Here is a 16,984-nt window from a genome sequence, read left to right on the forward strand (position 1 = left end):
CTTGAGGGTATAATAAAGGAAAAAATGAGAAGCTGTGCAAAGAACGTAAGGCCCAAATATGTCCATGTTACGACAGAAGGTCAATGGGTTACAAGAAGAATATTTTGAATTATAAACAGTAGTCAAGATTAGTAAGAAGCCAGAAAACTGGAAGGATAGGTATGTAGTTCTTTTTCCCAGTAAGAGAAATCCCAAACAAGCAGAAACTGTAGGGGAAAACCCAAACTTTTCAGGAAAGGCAGGTCCAAATCTGCAGCAAATTAAAATGTTGCTGCATAAAATTTCACTGCCAGATACACACAGAAATCAATTCTGTGACACGAGGGTTTCAAAGTAAGAAAGAGGTTTATTACAGAGCTGCTGGCAAGGAGAACAGGAGCCAGAAGATCAAGCCCAAATCCATCTCCCGGGAACTGAAGAGCTCAGGGTTTTTCCGTGATTTTAACAAAGGGAGGTGGAAATGGAGACTGGTAGGGATTGACTGATTTTCATGGAAAGCCTGGAAGCACAGGCCGAGAAGCTGCTCTTGAGGGCGGACAGAAGCCATCTGGGGGAGTCATTGGGTTACAGGGTGCAGCAGGCCTGTAAATCGCTTACACACATAAGATAACAAGTAAAGGAATTGAACTGAGCTAAACAAAGGGGCCATTAAGACATGACCAGAGCCAGCTGGGACAATACATATGGTTACCAGTTATGGCAGTGTTGTAAAACGTAAGATAACAAGAAATGGAAGCAAACCAAAATGACAAGTTAAAACCTGATGGTCAGCAGTTTTGATCTACTGGGAAACAAACACTTTTCCCAAGAGAAATGGGCTAACCTGGAGACCACAGCAGTCACACGGTTACAATATAGTGTGATTTTGAGCAATTGATAGAGTTACCAAGAGGAAAATCCTTTTGAAAGTCTTTTTTTGAGTGTCATGGAATTGTGGTTTTGGAACCATAGAGAAGGAAGTCATTGCACCCTACGGTGTAAATACTGCTCATCGTTTTCAGCCTCTAGAATGGTCTATGAAGAAAGCACCCAGGACTTAAATGTGATTGTAAAAAAAGGAAGCAAACGTTACGAGTTTTAACAATTTGAAAGTGAAACTTGGCAAGATAGAGAAAAGCCAAGGGAGCTTATTCCTTATCATATGAAGTGGAGCCAGGAAGTGCTGCACATAATTGATGGAACAAGAAACAGAAGGAATATTATCTAAAGTCACAGACATAAGCAATAAAGGAACTAAAATTAGTTACATGATTATAATGAAGGGAAGAGAAAAGTGCAAGTCACCTAAGTCCCATTTATCCTAGGCGGAGTTGATAGATAATGCCTGCATATTAGAAATAAGAAATAGTGGTATAAGCTTATTATTTAGAAATGTCGAGGTACTCACAAGAAGAACTAGAGAGAAATTATAAGGGGTTTTCCTAAGTTCCAGGATTGGGTTAAGGAACAGTTTTTCATTTGTTTATATTTTACTATGTGCATATATTATTTGATAATTTTTTTGATACAGCATCATGACTAAACTGTTTCTGTACAACAATTGTATAGTCATACATCTTGACAAAGTAAAAATAATGTAACTCAAATTTATCTTTGACAGATAAATTTGACAAGAGTCTATCAATGGCATAATTTTTAATGACAATGCCAGTCTGTTACTCTTTTTTCTTTAAACTGACACCATGTTTGCCTATTTGCTATAAAAAGTTTATTGTTTTATAATAGTAGATAATCTATGTGGGAGTGTCAATTGCTGTTCTTTATTAGCAAATGTATTTTTTTCTGTTGATAATTCTAGTTCTGTCTTTTTAACCTAGAAAAGGAATCTCTTGTTGGCTTTTGAAGCAGCTGAAAGTGTAGGCATCAAACCTAGCCTGGTAAGTACATTTTGGTATCCTCATGGTGCTTTCTAATTATATTAGAAAGAGCTTGATGCCACTACTAAACAGTTCCTTACAGAGCACTGAAATCCATTTCCTAATGATATTTATGGTCCCTACTGTAAAGGTATCCAGTTGGCCTGACCACATAAGATTTAGAGTTTCTTCATGACTATCTCATTATGGGTCAGTTTCAGTTCTGGATATATGATGGACCAAATTGTGGTTAAACCCCTCTCATTCAGGTCACCTAGAAACCTGATTAAAAGGTTGTTTAAAAGTCTTAATACCCAGCTGAGTGTTCAAGAAAGAATGGAAATAACTAGGTGCCAGAAGCAAAAAGAGAAGTGAAAACCAGAGCCATAAGGTAGGAGCTGGGACTGTGGCAACCCCAGGGGATGGGGGTGTGGACAGTGATCAGGGGCTCGTAATGAGTGGTCACCTAAGGGCCCAGGCCCAGTGGCCACAGGCTGTATATCGTGCCCGTGTGGGGCAAGAGACGAGACCCTGAGCGAAAAACCAAGGTCTGCTCATGAGGCCTCCTGCACAAAACCAAGTCTACAAAATGCTGCTCTTCTTAGTGAAAGAGGAAATAATAAAAAACCACCTATTAATTCAGGGAGCTTAAAAGGAAGTTTCTCTCTCTGGATTTTTTTTTTTTTTTTTTTGGTGTGTAAGTTAAGAAAAGAAAAGAAAAGAAAAAAATCTCCTGTAAGAAAAAGAACTGGGCCAGATGAGGTTTGAAGTCCAAATTTGTAACGTCCGTGGTGCTCCTGTCTTAGTACAACAGCTGCTGAAAATATGTTCTCAAGCCAGAACTACAAAACACTCAAGAAAATTATCTACACTGAGCTCAGGGGCCACAGCAAGCAAGAGGATTGTCTCTCAGAATTTGAGATGATAAAACAGTAAGAAAAACTACGAAAAGACTTAGGTTTAAACATATGAATGAGATAAAAAAAGGAATAGAGGGAAGCGGATTTGGCCCAATAGATAGGGTATTCGCCTACCACATGGGAGGTCCGGTTCAAACCCAGGGCCTCCTGACCCGTGTGATGAACTGGCCCATGTGCAGTGCTGATGCACACAAGGAGTGCCGTGCCATGCAGGGGTCCCCCCGCGTAGGGGTGCCCCACATTCAAGGAGTGCACCCCGTAAGGAGAGCCACCCAGCACAAAAAAAGCGCAGCCTGCCCAGGAGTGACGACACACACACACAGAGCTGCCGCAGCAAGATGACACAACAGAAAGAGACACAGAGTCCCCATGCCCCTGACAAGAATGCAGGCAGACACAGAAGAACACACAGCAAATGGACACAGAGAGCAGACAAGTGGGGGGCGCGGGAAAGGGGAGAGAAATAAATAAAATATAAACCTTAAAAAAAAAAAAGGAATAGAAACCATAAGGAAAGAACAAGCTACTATTTAAAAAAAAAAAACACAGATTTGGAAAAAGAGTCAGAACTTCTATAAATGAAAATTCGGAATTAAAAACACAGTGAATAGGGTGAAAAACTGATTAGATACAGCACAAGAAAGCATTGATGAATTGAAGAATAAATCGAAGGGAATTATGCAGAACATAAAAACAGACATTAAAAAATGGAAAATATAATAGAGGGGTTTTATTAGTACACATTCAGCTTTAAGAAGTAGAAAACTCATAGTCCAACAGTTGCTTAAACCATATGGATGTTAATTTAAAAAAAAAAAAAAGTTCAAGAGGCAATTTCATGATTGCTTCACCACTCAGTTATAACCAAGATTCCCAGAGCATCTCTTTACATTCCCCCACCCTTAATCTGTTGGCCTTTTGTCCCTTTACTTGTTGTTTTCTGCTTAAAGGTGACTGCCATGCTGCAGGCATCCTTTACTACCTACAGGACAGGAAGAAGGGGAGATGGCCACTCACATCTTTCCCCCCAATAAGGAAAGCAAAAGGCTCCCCAGAGCCCCTCCAGCTCCTCGTCAGGATTCTGGTACATGGCCACCCAGCTGCCCTTTGAGAACGTCAGCATGTGTTTTTCATCCTCTGTAGCAGGAAACCTGAAAGGGAGAGTGAGGTTTGCAATGACTGTTGGGTTAACCAACTAATAGTGTCAACCACAGAACTCAAGAGACATGGAAGATAAGAGCCAATACTTGTTCAGTGGGAATTCCAGAAGAAGCAGATAGAAAGAATGGGAGAGGAACACTATTTCAAAAAAGAGTGCCTGAAATTTTTCCAGAATGATAAAAGACAGGGGTCCAACAGATTCAAAGAACTGAATGAATTTCAAGCAGGATGAATAAAACAAAATATCCATCCAAGATGTCTCATCATGAAACTATAGAACACCAAAGACAAAGAGAAAAAACAAAGCAAAGGCATGTAGCAGCCCCAGGCCACTGAAGAAGCAAATGAAAACACTGTCTGAGGAAGAGAGGCCATCATTGTAAGCCTCTGCTTGCAATACGGAAACTCCCGTGCATTGTCGAGCATACGGAGAAGACTGAACCTCGTGCAGTGCCAGTTAGGATGTAAAATGGTGCAGCTGCTATGGAAAACAGATTGGCGGATCCTCAAACAGTTAAACATGAAATTACCACATGACCCAACAATTCTACTTCTTGGTGTATACTCAAAATTAGTGGAAGCAGGGACTCAGGTACTTGTACACCAATGCTCCCAAGCTCTATTCGCAGTAGCCAAAAGGTGGAAACAACCCACGTGTCCGTCAGCAGATGAATGGATAAACAAAATGTGATATATACAGTCATTGGAATATTACTCAGCTGTCAAAAGGAATGAAGTTCTGTTACATGATACAACATGGTCGAACTCTAAAAACATTAAGTTGAGTGACATAAGCCAGACACAAAAGGACACATATTGTATAACTCCACTGATACAAATATCTAGAGTAAGCAAATTGATAGAGATAGAAAGTACAGAAATAGAAAGTGGACTTGGCTCAACTGATAGAGCGTCCATCTACCATATGGAGGGTCCAGGGTTCAAACCCAGGCCTCCTGACCCGTGTGCAGCTGGCCCACGTGCACTGCTGCTGAGCACAAGGAGTGCTGTGCCATGCAGGGTGCCCCCATGTAGAGGTGCCCCATGCACAAGGAGTGCGCTCCACAAGGAGAGCTTTCCTGCGTGAAAAAAGCACAGACTGCCCAGAGTGACGCCACACACATGGAGAGTTGACGCAGCAAGATGACACAACAAAAAAGAGACACAGTTTCCTGGAGCTGCCTGACAAGAATGCAAGCAGACACAGAAGAACACACAGCAAATGGACACAGAGAGCAGACAACTGGGGGGGCGGGGAAGGGGAGAGAAATAAATAAAAAATAAATCTTTGAAAAAAAATAAAAATAGAAAAAAGAAAGAAAGTGCATTGGAGATTACCAAGGGAACTCTTGCCAAATAGGTACCGTGTTTCTACTCAGGGTGATGGAGATGTTTTAGTAATGGATGTGGTGAAAGTTGCCCGGCATTTTAAACGTGGTTAATGCCTCTGAATTGTACACATAAAAATGGTTAAAATGTCAGTTTTTATGTTATATATGTGTGTTACCACACTAAAATTTTTAAAATAAATATGCTCGAATTAAATTCCCGATCACAGTCTCCAAGGGATATACAGTTGTTTTTTTTAAATTAAACTCTTGGAGGAAGGAGAAAACGGGATAGATGAAACAGTACATACCTTATTTTGTAGATTTGCACTCAGTGAAAATGAACAGTTCTGCACCACATAACAGCATAGTTGAATCTTGAAAACCTAATATTGACTCAGAAAATGAAGTGTAGAATTTCCCGTATGACCTGGCTCTCCTGCTCTTAGGAATATCCCAAAAGAATTGAAAGCAGGGACTAGAACTGATATTTGCACATCAGTGTCTCTAGCAGCGTTAGTCACAGTTACCAGAATATGGAAGCAACCCAAGTGCCCGTCAGCAGATGAACGGATGAACAAAACGTGGTACACCCATAGGGTGGAGTATTACTCTGCCATAAAAATGAAGTTCTGGTCTGTGCTGCAATGTGGGTGAACACTGAAGACATCCTCTGGAGGGAAGAAGCCGGATGTAAAAGGACAAGTGTTCTATGCTCTCACTGATATGAAATAATTAGAATAAGCAGATTCATAGAGCCAGAAACTAGAATACAGGTTACCAGGGGTCCAGGTGGGGAGAGGGAATGGGGAGTTAATGCTGAATTGGTGCAGAATTTCTGCCTGGAGTGATGGAAAGTCTTTGGTGATGGGTGGTGGTGACGGTCGCACAACAGAGTGAATGGAATTCACACCACTGAATGTTACTAAAAGGGGAAATTTTAGGTTATATATATTACTAGAATAAAAATATAAAAAACAACAACATAGGACTGTACAACACAGTGAAACAATGTAAATTATGGACTACAGTTAATAGTGTAATTATATTTTTTCATCAGTTATAACTAAGGTCCCATACGAATAATTAATGCAAAGTATTATTAATAGAGGGAATATATGGGAACTCTATTTTCTGCATGGTTTTTCTATAAATCTATAACTTACCAAATTTAAAAATTACTTTAAAATATATTTTATATAAAAACATTATATAAATATATTTTTTTCATATTTAAAAACACAAAAAGAATGCATATTAAATTATTCTATTTATATAATGTTTAAAAACAGGCAAAACTAAAATGTGCTTAGGAAGGCATGTTTAGGTAGTAAAATTATTAATATAAAGTAACAAGTAAGTAATTATCTTAAAAGTTAGGGATGATGCCTGGCTAGAGGGATGGGGGAGGGGTGAGCCAGGCTGTGAACAGGAGGGGCCCAGGGGGCTTCTGGGAGGCCAACAGCTGCCCTTTCTTTGCTGTGTTGTAATTAGATATATTTGCTTTATAATGAGTCATTGTATCATGAATTTATATTTCACAGTAAACTGTGTCATAAAAAAGATGGGGGACAATTTTTTGACTCTAGGCAGATTCTGCAGTTTGCTTCACAAGCTTCTTTAAAATTTTGTTCTGCTTTAAAAAATAAATGGAAAAACAAGACCAGATTTCTTTGACCATGTAGTTTAAGCCTGGTTTTTGAAAGGAAAAAAAAAAAAAAGACTTCAAATCTTAAACGTTGGGGACGCAGATGTGGCTCAAACGAATTCCCGGGGCCTCCTGCTAAGGGGAGCTGGCTGGCGCAGAGAGCTGGTCCACGCAGTGCTGCCCCGCCTGGCGTGCTGGCCCATGCAGAGAGCTGGTGTAGCAAGATGATGCAACAAAAAGAGACACTGAAGAGAGACAATACGAGACGCAGCAGACCAGGGAGCTGAGGTGGCACAAGAGGTTGAGCTCCTCTCTTCCACTCCAGAAGGTCCCAGGATCAGTTCCCTGTGTTGCCTAAATAGAAGACAAGCAGACATACATACATATATACATACATACCACATACATACGTACATACATCCTAAATGTTGGACTATGCACAAATTGAAAGGCTTTGGCTAAACTTACTAGATTGGCAAATGAATATAGTTTTATGTTTCAATATTTGAGCTAAATGAGGGATGAACAGTCTCCAGTACCCCAATAACCCCAGAAAGGCCATTAACTGTTTTGGAGTTTGGGAAAACATTATACTTTATCCGTTACAGCAGAAGGTACAGCTTCTGACTTACCCAGCCAGACAAGAATTTGACAGAGCAGCTGGGGCCTTGCAGCTTGTCCGACTAATTGCCCATCCCTGGCTTTCAAGATGAGATACAATTGTCTTTGAATACTTCTTTTAATTCTGAAAGACAATCACTGGTGAACATAGTTCAGTATAATGAAATGGGTTTCCCGCCACAGGTTCCTTCCACCGACCAGGTCCTGTGCCACCAGGCCACGGCAGACGGGGGAGCTGTGCACATAGCCTTGGGGAAGCCCGGGAAGAGCCCATTGCTGGCCTTCCCCCGTGAAGGCGAATGTGGGCTGGCTTGACACATCTAAGGAGAGCCTAAGAGAGCATTAGCAAGATCCGAAACAAAGCAATAGTGACGTAACTAGGTACTAATTTCTTGGAATAAATAGTCATGTCTGGGGCCACTGCATACAGTGGTGGTGTTTCTTTAATTCATGATAATCTGTCACACGCCATGTTCCATCAGGCTCTTGTACTGGTCATTCGGGACCATCGACAGGACTGTGGGTAGTTAGTATCCCTCCTCTTACTACTTCCTTAATTGTAGCAGTAATTTCCCGATGTCCCCCCAGGAGTTTGTACCATTTGATCGCCACAGTTCTTCGGGGTGAGGGGCCCTTCAAAAGGGACCATTCAGCTTGTCCCCTTAGCACCACCTTTATTACTCTGCATCAGAGGCAGAATTCTCCTGTCCCTGAGCTCGCATCCACGACTGCCAGCAGTCCTTTGGTCTCCTGGCTCGTGACTCACCAGTTGTTCCAACCCACCGCCTGAAGGGCATGAGTTGGTGCAGCCATGAGACCAAAACACCCACTGCGCACAAAATCAGACGCAAGCTTTATTGGGACTTGAGCACAGGAGCGGCTCTCTGATGGTGGTAGTTCAGAGGCTGAATACATGCCTTGCAGAAAGATGGGGATGAGGGATGATGTGAAGGGCAACAAGGACACCCCACAGGGTGTGGGAACAGTGTTCCTGCGCGGGTCTCATGAGGCGCACATGCGGTCTGGTGGTGACGTCACAGGAGTGAGGTTTTAGCGTGAGGACGTTTGGTTTACAGTACCATCTACACGTTCTGTCCCCTCCCGGGAGGCTGGTGACCTTCAGCTTCTGTCTAAGTCACGTAGGCAGCCACGGGCTGAGAGCTTAGGCAGCCCAGGCCTGGACCCCCGTGCTTTTTTTAATTTTTTCTGCAGCTGTTATGATCATACAGTTTTTCTTGTGTAGTCTGTTTAATATGATGAATTACATTGATTGGTTTACAAATTTGAACCAGCTTGCATTCTTGGAATGAGCCCCACTTGATTGTGATGCGTTATCCTTTCTATATACTGCTGGGTTCAGTTTGCTAATATTTAAGAATTTGGGGGTTTCTGTTCATATGAGAACTTGGTCTAGAATTTTGTTGTAAGGTCTTCGTCTCTTTGGTATTGGGGTAATGCTGACTTTCCTCCTCACCTATTTTCTGGAAAAGATGGTGTAGAATTGGTATTTTTTCTTCATTAGGTATTTGGTAGAATTCACCAGTGAAATCATCTGGGCCTGGTGTTTTTTTTTTTTAAGATTTATTTTTATTTATCTCTCTCCCCCACCCCCACTCCCTCGCTGTCTGCTCTCTGTGTCCATTCACTGCGCATTCTTTTCTGTGTCTGCTTGTATTCTCACTAGGCGGCTCCAGGAACCGATCCCGGGACCTTCCGGAGTAGGAGAGAGGCGGTCATTCTCTTGCACCACCTCAGCAACCTGTTCTGCTACGTCTTCTCATTGTCTCTCCTCTGTGTCTCTTGTTGCGTCATCTTGCTACAACGGCCAGCACTCCTGCATGGGGCGGCTTTCCCGTGCAGGACAGCACTCCCACATGGGGCAGTGCTCTGCGTGGACCAGCTCTCTGCGCCAGCCAGCTCCCCTTAGCAGGAGGCCCCGGGAATTCGTTTGAGCCACATCCGTTTCCCTGGTGTTTTATTTTTGGAAGATTTTAAACTACTAATTCAAACAAATGCCATGCATTATCAGATTTCTATTAATGTCACATACTCTGTTTTCTCGTGAAATGTGCTGAATTAGTTCTTCAAACCTGTTCAAATGTGATGCTGACAGTGAACCAAAATACGTTTAATTATTGTTAGGCTAAGGTGTATATATATTCTGAGTAAAATTATGAATGTTGATTGGACTTTTGAAACTTCTCTAAGATTAAAGATACATCCTTCCCATCCTATAAAGGAAAGTTTTCCATCTCTCCTGAGTTTGTAAGCATTCCTTCCTCTGTCCAAGCTCACCTACTTCCTAAATATCATGTTCAATTCTTTATTACTTCTCTTCTGTCTTGTTTTATTAGCAACCCTCCTGTTACAAGAATTGTACCACATCATGCATCAGTCTGGGTGCACAATCCAAATTCAGTATTCTAGGTAGGAGACTTTTTTTTTCAAGGAAGTACCAGAGATTGAACCCAGGACCTCATACATGGGAAGCAGGCATTCAACCACTGAGCTACACCCGCTCCCAGAAGTAGGAGACTTTTTATCCTTCTTTGTTTCCCTTTTTAAATTACTCTAGGTACATCAGTGTGGAGTGGTCCACCGGCTCCTCTCCCACCCTCTTTCCATGACTAATGTTGATGCGGATCACTGTTAAGGATAACCAGGGCACAAAATCAGAAAAGTATGTTTAGATGTTGTTGTGACTGGGTTAGTGACCTGCTGACAGCCCCAGCTAGTTCTCGCATGGCTCAGTGGCAGGTGTGCCACGGTCAGCCTTCTTTTCCACTACGTCTCCTCCTCTGGCTTTGCCCCAGGGTTCGTTCCCACTGCAAGGACTGAATCCTGTCCCCACCAAAGTCGTGTTCCCGTCTTCGTCTGGGTTCCTGTGGGCGTGCGCCCATTCGTAAGTAGGACCTGTGAGGATGCTATCAGTAGTGAAGGTGTGGGCTCATTTGTGGAGAGGCTTTTCGAAGATCCTGTTGAGATGAGGCCAAAATGAATCAGGTGGCCTCCAGCCAGGTCACCGGAGTCCTTAGAAGGCGGAGGAAATGCAGATTCATTCAGCCAGTACATGCCAGGTATCAGGGAAGGGCTTAGGGGAGCCCACGGAGACAGAGCTGCAATGTGCGAACCAAGGAACCCCAACAATTTTGCAAGCCAGCGCCAGAACCCTGCAAATGCGGGGGGAAAGCATGGCCTGTCGGGAGCTTGTTTTAGACTTCTGGCCTCCAAAGCCGGGAGCCAATGAAATCCTGGTGCTTTAAGCCAACTGGTGTGTGGTATTGTCATAGCAGCCCTGGCAAACTGAGACACGCACTATTCTCTTATGACCACAGAAGAATCCAAATTCAGTGTCAAAGTTAGCTGTTAAATATGTTCAGTAGCACAGATTCCCAGAACGATTGACCCAGTGCTCTACCTGGCACCCGGCTCTCAGCCTGTCACTTTCCAGCCTGTACCTTGTTCTTGCTCGCCACTCACTAAATTAGGGGGGAAAGAACTCTTAAATGGTAACACTTAATGCTGGTAAAATATTTATTGCATTTCAGTTGGCTCAGGGCTTTTGTAGTAATCCCATCCTTGGAAATTTATCTTAAGGAAATAATCCAATGGAAGAAAACAACACTGCACAAGGATATTATTGCAAAATCTGTAATTGTGAAGAACTGGAACATAAACTACTAAATTATGCACCAAACAGTAGGAAGCCATTATGCCAGTGACGGGACAGCAGTTCCCTGTGCAGGTGCTAAAGTGACAGCCAGCGAGGAGCAGGTGCAGCTCAGCAGCTGAGCGCCTCCTTCCCATGTGCAGGATCCCAGGTTCAATCCCTGGTACCTCCTGAAAAAGGCAAAAAAAAAAAAAAAAAAAAAAAAACACAGCTAGCAAAACACACAGCTCCATGGAAAACTGCCAGGAATAATGCTGAGTAAGGGCAATATACAGGAATCCTGTTATGGTATGCATGATTGTATTATAAAGTCACAACCTCTCAAATTTTTTCCAAAAAAGAGAGAAGGCAGTGATTGGTAAAGGAGTTTAAGGAGGGCAACAAAAAAAAAAAGTTAAAAAATAGAAAAGCACAGCGTACATCGTGATAGAAGTATGGGGTACCGAGGTGCACATTTGAACGGAATGTAGAAAATTGGAAATCATTTTATGATAGTGGAATGACGGGTGGCTTTCTCTTTTCAAAACTTTCTAATGCTGTTAAAAAATGAAAGAGGTAGGAGGTGATGTCTTAACGCTTTTCGTAAGCAACCAAATCTTCTAAATAAAGGAAGAAACAATTAACGTTTTATCCTGAGAACAACAGAGTACAGAACTTGGACATTTTAAGTGTACAGTTCCATGGCATTAATTGCATTCACAGTGTTGGGCCACCGTACCACCTTCCACGGCCAAAGTTTTGTCATCACCCACGCAGGAGCTCCCTCCTCACCGAAGAATTCTCTCCCCACCGGAAACCTCTAATCCGCTTTTTCTCTTTGTGAATGTGCCTGTTCAGATACTTGACGGGGGTGGAGTCCGACGATGCGTGTCGCCTGGTCACTCTGGGCTTGTCCCTGCCGCAGGCTTCCCTCCTAGCCCAGCGCGTTGCCCTTTCCGTGCGCGCACGTGGAGGCCCTCCCGGGGGGAGGCCCCGGCCCGGGAGCGCGCGCCCCCTCGCCTGATCCCCCGGTGACCTCTCCCCCCTCTGCAGGAGCTCAGCGAGATGCTCTACACCGACCGTCCGGACTGGCAGAGCGTGATGCAGTACGTGGCCCAGATCTACAAGTACTTCGAGACGTAACCCCGGACGCCAGCTGCCCTGGAGCCCGTCGCCTCGCGCCCCGGCGCCCGCGTTTCAGAGGGAGGCGCCTTGGGGACCGCCAGCCAGCTCCAGCCAAGCGGACCCGCCGGCCCATCGGAACCAGGCGTGGTGCCCCCGAGGGCGCTGGGGCTGCGTGTGGAGAGGGTTCCCTGCCAGGCCCCTGGCCTCCTTCCAGGTGCGCAGGGCCGCGCCCAGGCTGGCTCCCACCCGGACCCCGCCGCCGCCTCTCCCCTCACCGTGGTCACTCCACACTGTGACCTGCCTGGAGTCTCAGAGCCTGTCGCCTGGGCCCCACAAACGGCATTTCCACGTCAGTAATTTTTTTCCCTGAAAAAAAAATACCCGGTTTTTGCCTTCATAAAAGGTTTGTCCTTGCTAACCTGCCCCCAGATATAAAACACTCCACAAAACACACAAAGTAAGGGAGCAGCCTGGAAACAGGAGCGCAGGGACAGCCCGCTGCATTCTGGGGGACTGTCCTCAGGTCCTAGGTAACAATTTGAACACTAGACCTTGATTACATTCTTTTTTTTTTTCAATCTCACGGTCACGTACGTGATTATTTGGAAGAAAAGGAACAGATGCACGAATGCAAATGAGCCCGAGTGACAGGTCCAAACGCCCCAGAAGGGGGCCGGTGGAGATGGGCGCCCTACCTGGGTGGTGTCTGGGTGGGGGGCGGCTGCCACCCACACAGGTGGGACCCCTCAGTTGGCCCTTTACCTGCGAGAAGGGAACCCGCAGCGTCTGTCCGCCTGCTGCCTTTTGTCCTGCCTCCTGGTCACACACAGGTTCGTCAACACGCCGGACTGAACGGAAGTCACTCGTGTCTGTCTGTCTGTCTTTATGCTCTTACACAGTTAAACCAGCTGAGGATGTTTATTGCTTGGGATCCCAGGCTGGTAGCAAACCTAAATTAATTTCAGGCCGATGGACTTTTGAGCACTTCTTCAGGCCTCTTTTGGTTTCCATGGCAAAAGCAAAAGAAGCAGCAGCCCTTAGGAGCGAGCGGTGATGGGCCCCATTTATAACTGAACACGGGAAACGTGGTTTTCTCCAGCATCCTAGCAGGTACCCAAGGGCATCTGACACCCACGGCCCAGGCTTCTGAAGGTGCTCGGCTACCAGGCGGGGGCTCTGGGCATCTCGCTGGGCAGCTGCAGGCCGCACGGCGCGCGAGGGCGGTTCAGGCGACCCGTAAGTGCCGAGCAGTGCTGCACGGTGCCTGCCTGGGGAAGGATGCCCTTACGGCGAGCCCCGAGTTAGGACCCTGCCGTTAACTGTCCCCGGTGTGTAAGGAGCCCTGTGACTGCTGATCTGAGCCAAGGGGGTCCTGGAAGCGCTACTGGGAGAGGAGGGGTCCTGCTGGAGGCCCCCCACCCCTGCCCCAGGCTGCGCGTGCCTGCCCTGCCTCTTCCCTGCCCTTCCCAAGTGGGTGGCTTCAGCACATCAGGGAGGTGGGATCAAGGATGGACTTTTTTTTTTTCAGTTTTATGTTTTTTCTTTTTAAATGTTTTTCTTTTGTCTTATTTTTTATTTTAATTTTTTTTTCTACAGACCTTTTTTAAAGCTCTCCTTTCAGAGCCGCCTTTCAGAAAGTGAAGATTCCATAACTGGGCCCTTTGTTGGCAAGCGGCAGCTCCAGGCACCACCTGAACACATTTAACTCGCTCTTTCCCGTGATTCTGCTTCCATCCAAAGGAAAGTGATTAGTCGCCGCTTTCCACAGCGGTCTTTTGTCCCCCTCCTGACACTCTCGCGAGCTCCCTGAGTCTGCTCTGCGTTAACACGGGGTCCCAGGCAGTGGGTGTCAACCGGGGATGACAGCTGAGATCCTGGGGAGCCTGGAGGGGGTGTTCGGCATTCCGGGGTCTCAGCGCCTCCCACCGTGAGGGTCCCCGGGGCTGTTTGTAGTGATTAGCGATAAAGATGAGCCACAGGCTCCAGGGCTGCGTGTTGGAGTGGCCGGTTTCCTTCCTCCGAGGCTGGGCCCGTGTGCAATTTATTAATAGCCTAGTTTTTTTGGTAACTTAAGTTCTTCGGCTTCTGTTCTCTTCGGCAGTGGGCACTCGTGTGTCAAAGGAAGTGCACCCTAGTCCTAGAAACAGGAGTGGGGGTGGCCGACGCCAGCCGGGCTACCGGTCAGGGGCGCAGTCCTGGAGAGGCAGTGTGTTTGTGGGTGTCCCCCCCCACCCGGCCTGGGCTGCTTCAACCCGCGCAGGGCTCCTAACTGAATTTTAGAGCTCAGAGCACAAGGTAACTGTGAAAGTTTGATGAACTGATAAAACAAGGTACAGCATCTGATACTTTCTTCTACTTGGCCCATTGGATCATTCCGCACTTTCTATCCTGAGGCCGTCAGAGGCTGCAATATCTAAGTTTGCTAAAGCCAGCTTCCTTTTCTTCCTCATTGAAAATTATTTGGGCGGTGTGCCGATCCTTTTTTCTTTTCTTTTTTAAAGAAAAACACAGTTTTTCCTTAGCAGCTGCAAAATGCGAGACCCAGAAGAGTGGCGTTTTTTTTTTAAAGATGTGAAGAGAGGCCCCCAGTGCTTGGCACTGCGGCTTGAATTTTAGTGCCCGATAATAGCGTGGCGGCCCCTGCCCCTCTGGGATGACTTCCTGAAGAACTGGGCAAATTCACACTTTCTTCTCCCCACCCCTGTTCCTCTCACTTCAGAAGCAAAGTTAGTCTTTGTGGACCTTCTTCATTCCCTTGTTTTCTAGCTTTGGTAGAGGCCATTCAAAGTAGATGCTGTACATATTAGACGAAAAATACTTCCCAAAGTGATTCCCCATCTAACTGTGACTTTAGCGTTCTCTGCCCAGCCCGGCAGAAGCTTCCGGAGGGTTTCTCCCGGGCCACCCTGGGGCCCACCCCACGGCCAGTCATTTCACGGGAACGTGAAGCCAAGGACAGGCTCGTCCAGCACAAGTCCACTTGCCAAATCCATTCCAGAGCTGGGGGCCACTTTGAGATGAACTGCCGATGACCCGCCGTCCAGGATATAACCTAGCAACTTTTATAAAAAGTATTTTTAATATCCACATTTGCCCAAGGTCACCAGGTGTTCCACTTCCCTGACCCAGGTTAGAGTTTGGCTGAATCGGTACCACCCGAGCAGCTCACTAACGTTAACCACGTGAGCTGGGTGCAGTGGCTGTGCCTCTAGCCTCGTGTCCACGGCACACTGGAGTGTTCCCGGCACTGTCAGCAGAGGACACACTCGCGGGGATGTCTGTAACTGTTAACATGAGCGTGTGCGACGTATGTATGGGTCCTGTTTCTAATAAATATATTTTGTTTCTGTCTGATGATGAATTTTTCCCAGTGACAGCTGCAGTGTCTTCCCCATGTGCCCAAGCTAGCGTCCAGTCTTTTCACACTGGCACCTCCGCACATACGCTCCCTGTCAGACCACGGTCCCCACCACAGCCGCTCTCGCCTGCGTCACCCTTCGGGGCCCACACGGGATATGAGGAGCTGTGCAAACCGTGTGCTTAACCTCCGATGAGATCCTAGGTGGTAAGCGAAGGCAACTATGCCAGAATCAAGGAGGCAGAGAGAACACACATTTTAACTGATGTGGGGTTCCAGTGTGTTTTGTTTTTTTAGGAGATTCCAGAGATTGAACCCAAGGCCTTGCACATGGGAAGCAGGCGCTCAACCACTGAGCTGCATCCACCACCACCCTGTCCTGTGTCTTGACCCGAGTATGCCCAGGGTACTTGTTCCATGGCCGCTCTTCTCCTTGGAGCCCACCTTTCGCTGCTGGAGGCCAGGCGACCAGCCCTGGTTGTGAGAGGAGGCGGAAGGCTGCAGCCAGGGCCCTTGGCATCCCCCTCCTGTCGGGGAGCCTCCCCGGCTTACCGCTTACCGGCGCTGAGCCAGGCTGGGAGAGGCTGTGACGCCTCCCGCCTCCTCAGCTGCCCGGCGTGCACAGCCCGTGCACACGCACGCACACGCCTGACACACCCCGCCTCCTCAGCTGCCCGGCGTGCACAGCCCCTGCACACGCACCCACACGCCTGACGCCCCCCGCCTCCTCGGCTGCCCGGCGTGCACAGCCCGTGCACACGCACCCACACGCCTGACGCCCCCGGCTGCCCAGCGTGCACAGCCCGTGCACACGCACCCACATGCCTGACGCCCCCGGCTGCCTGGCGTGCACAGCCCCTGCACACGCACGCACACGCCTGACGCCTCCCGCCTCCTCGGCTGCCCGGCTTGCACAGCCCGTGCACACGCACCCACATGCCTGACACCCCCGGCTGCCCGGCGTGCACAGCCCCTGCACACGCACCCACACGCCTGACGCCTCCGCCTCCGCCTCCTCAGCTGCCCAGCGTGCACAGCCCCTGCACACGCACCCACACACCTGACGCCTCCGCCTCCTCAGCTGCCCGGCATGCACAGCCCCTGCACATGCACCCACACGCCTGACGCCCCCCGCCTCCTCGGCTGCCCGGCGTGCACAGCCCCTGCACACGCACCCACACGCCTGACGCCCCCCCCACCTCCTCAGCTGCCCGGCGTGCACAGCCCCTGCACACGCACCCACACGCCTGACGCCCCCCGCCTCCTCGGCTGCCCGGCGTGCACAGCCCCTGCACACGCACCCACACGCCTGACGCCC

General features: G+C 47.2%; 1 protein-coding gene across 8 annotated transcripts in view; it reads left to right on the forward strand.

Moving 5' to 3' along the window:
* The window catches only part of SPECC1 (sperm antigen with calponin homology and coiled-coil domains 1), a 301,574-nt gene extending 285,917 nt beyond the window's left edge, over positions 1–15,657 (forward strand). For all 8 annotated transcript variants that reach the window (XM_012523888.4, XM_012523964.4, XM_012523907.4 and 5 more), the window contains 2 exons: positions 1,818–1,877; positions 12,237–15,657. In XM_012523888.4, coding sequence (XP_012379342.2) covers positions 1,818–1,877; positions 12,237–12,326 — 150 coding nt within the window. In that variant the 3' untranslated portion in view covers positions 12,327–15,657. The remainder of the gene's footprint in view (positions 1–1,817; positions 1,878–12,236) is intronic.
* Positions 15,658–16,984: the final 1,327 nt, after the last annotated feature.

The sequence above is a fragment of the Dasypus novemcinctus genome, chromosome 21 (assembly GCF_030445035.2).
Source record: "Dasypus novemcinctus isolate mDasNov1 chromosome 21, mDasNov1.1.hap2, whole genome shotgun sequence".
In the NCBI taxonomy this organism is placed as follows: Eukaryota; Metazoa; Chordata; class Mammalia; order Cingulata; family Dasypodidae; genus Dasypus; species Dasypus novemcinctus.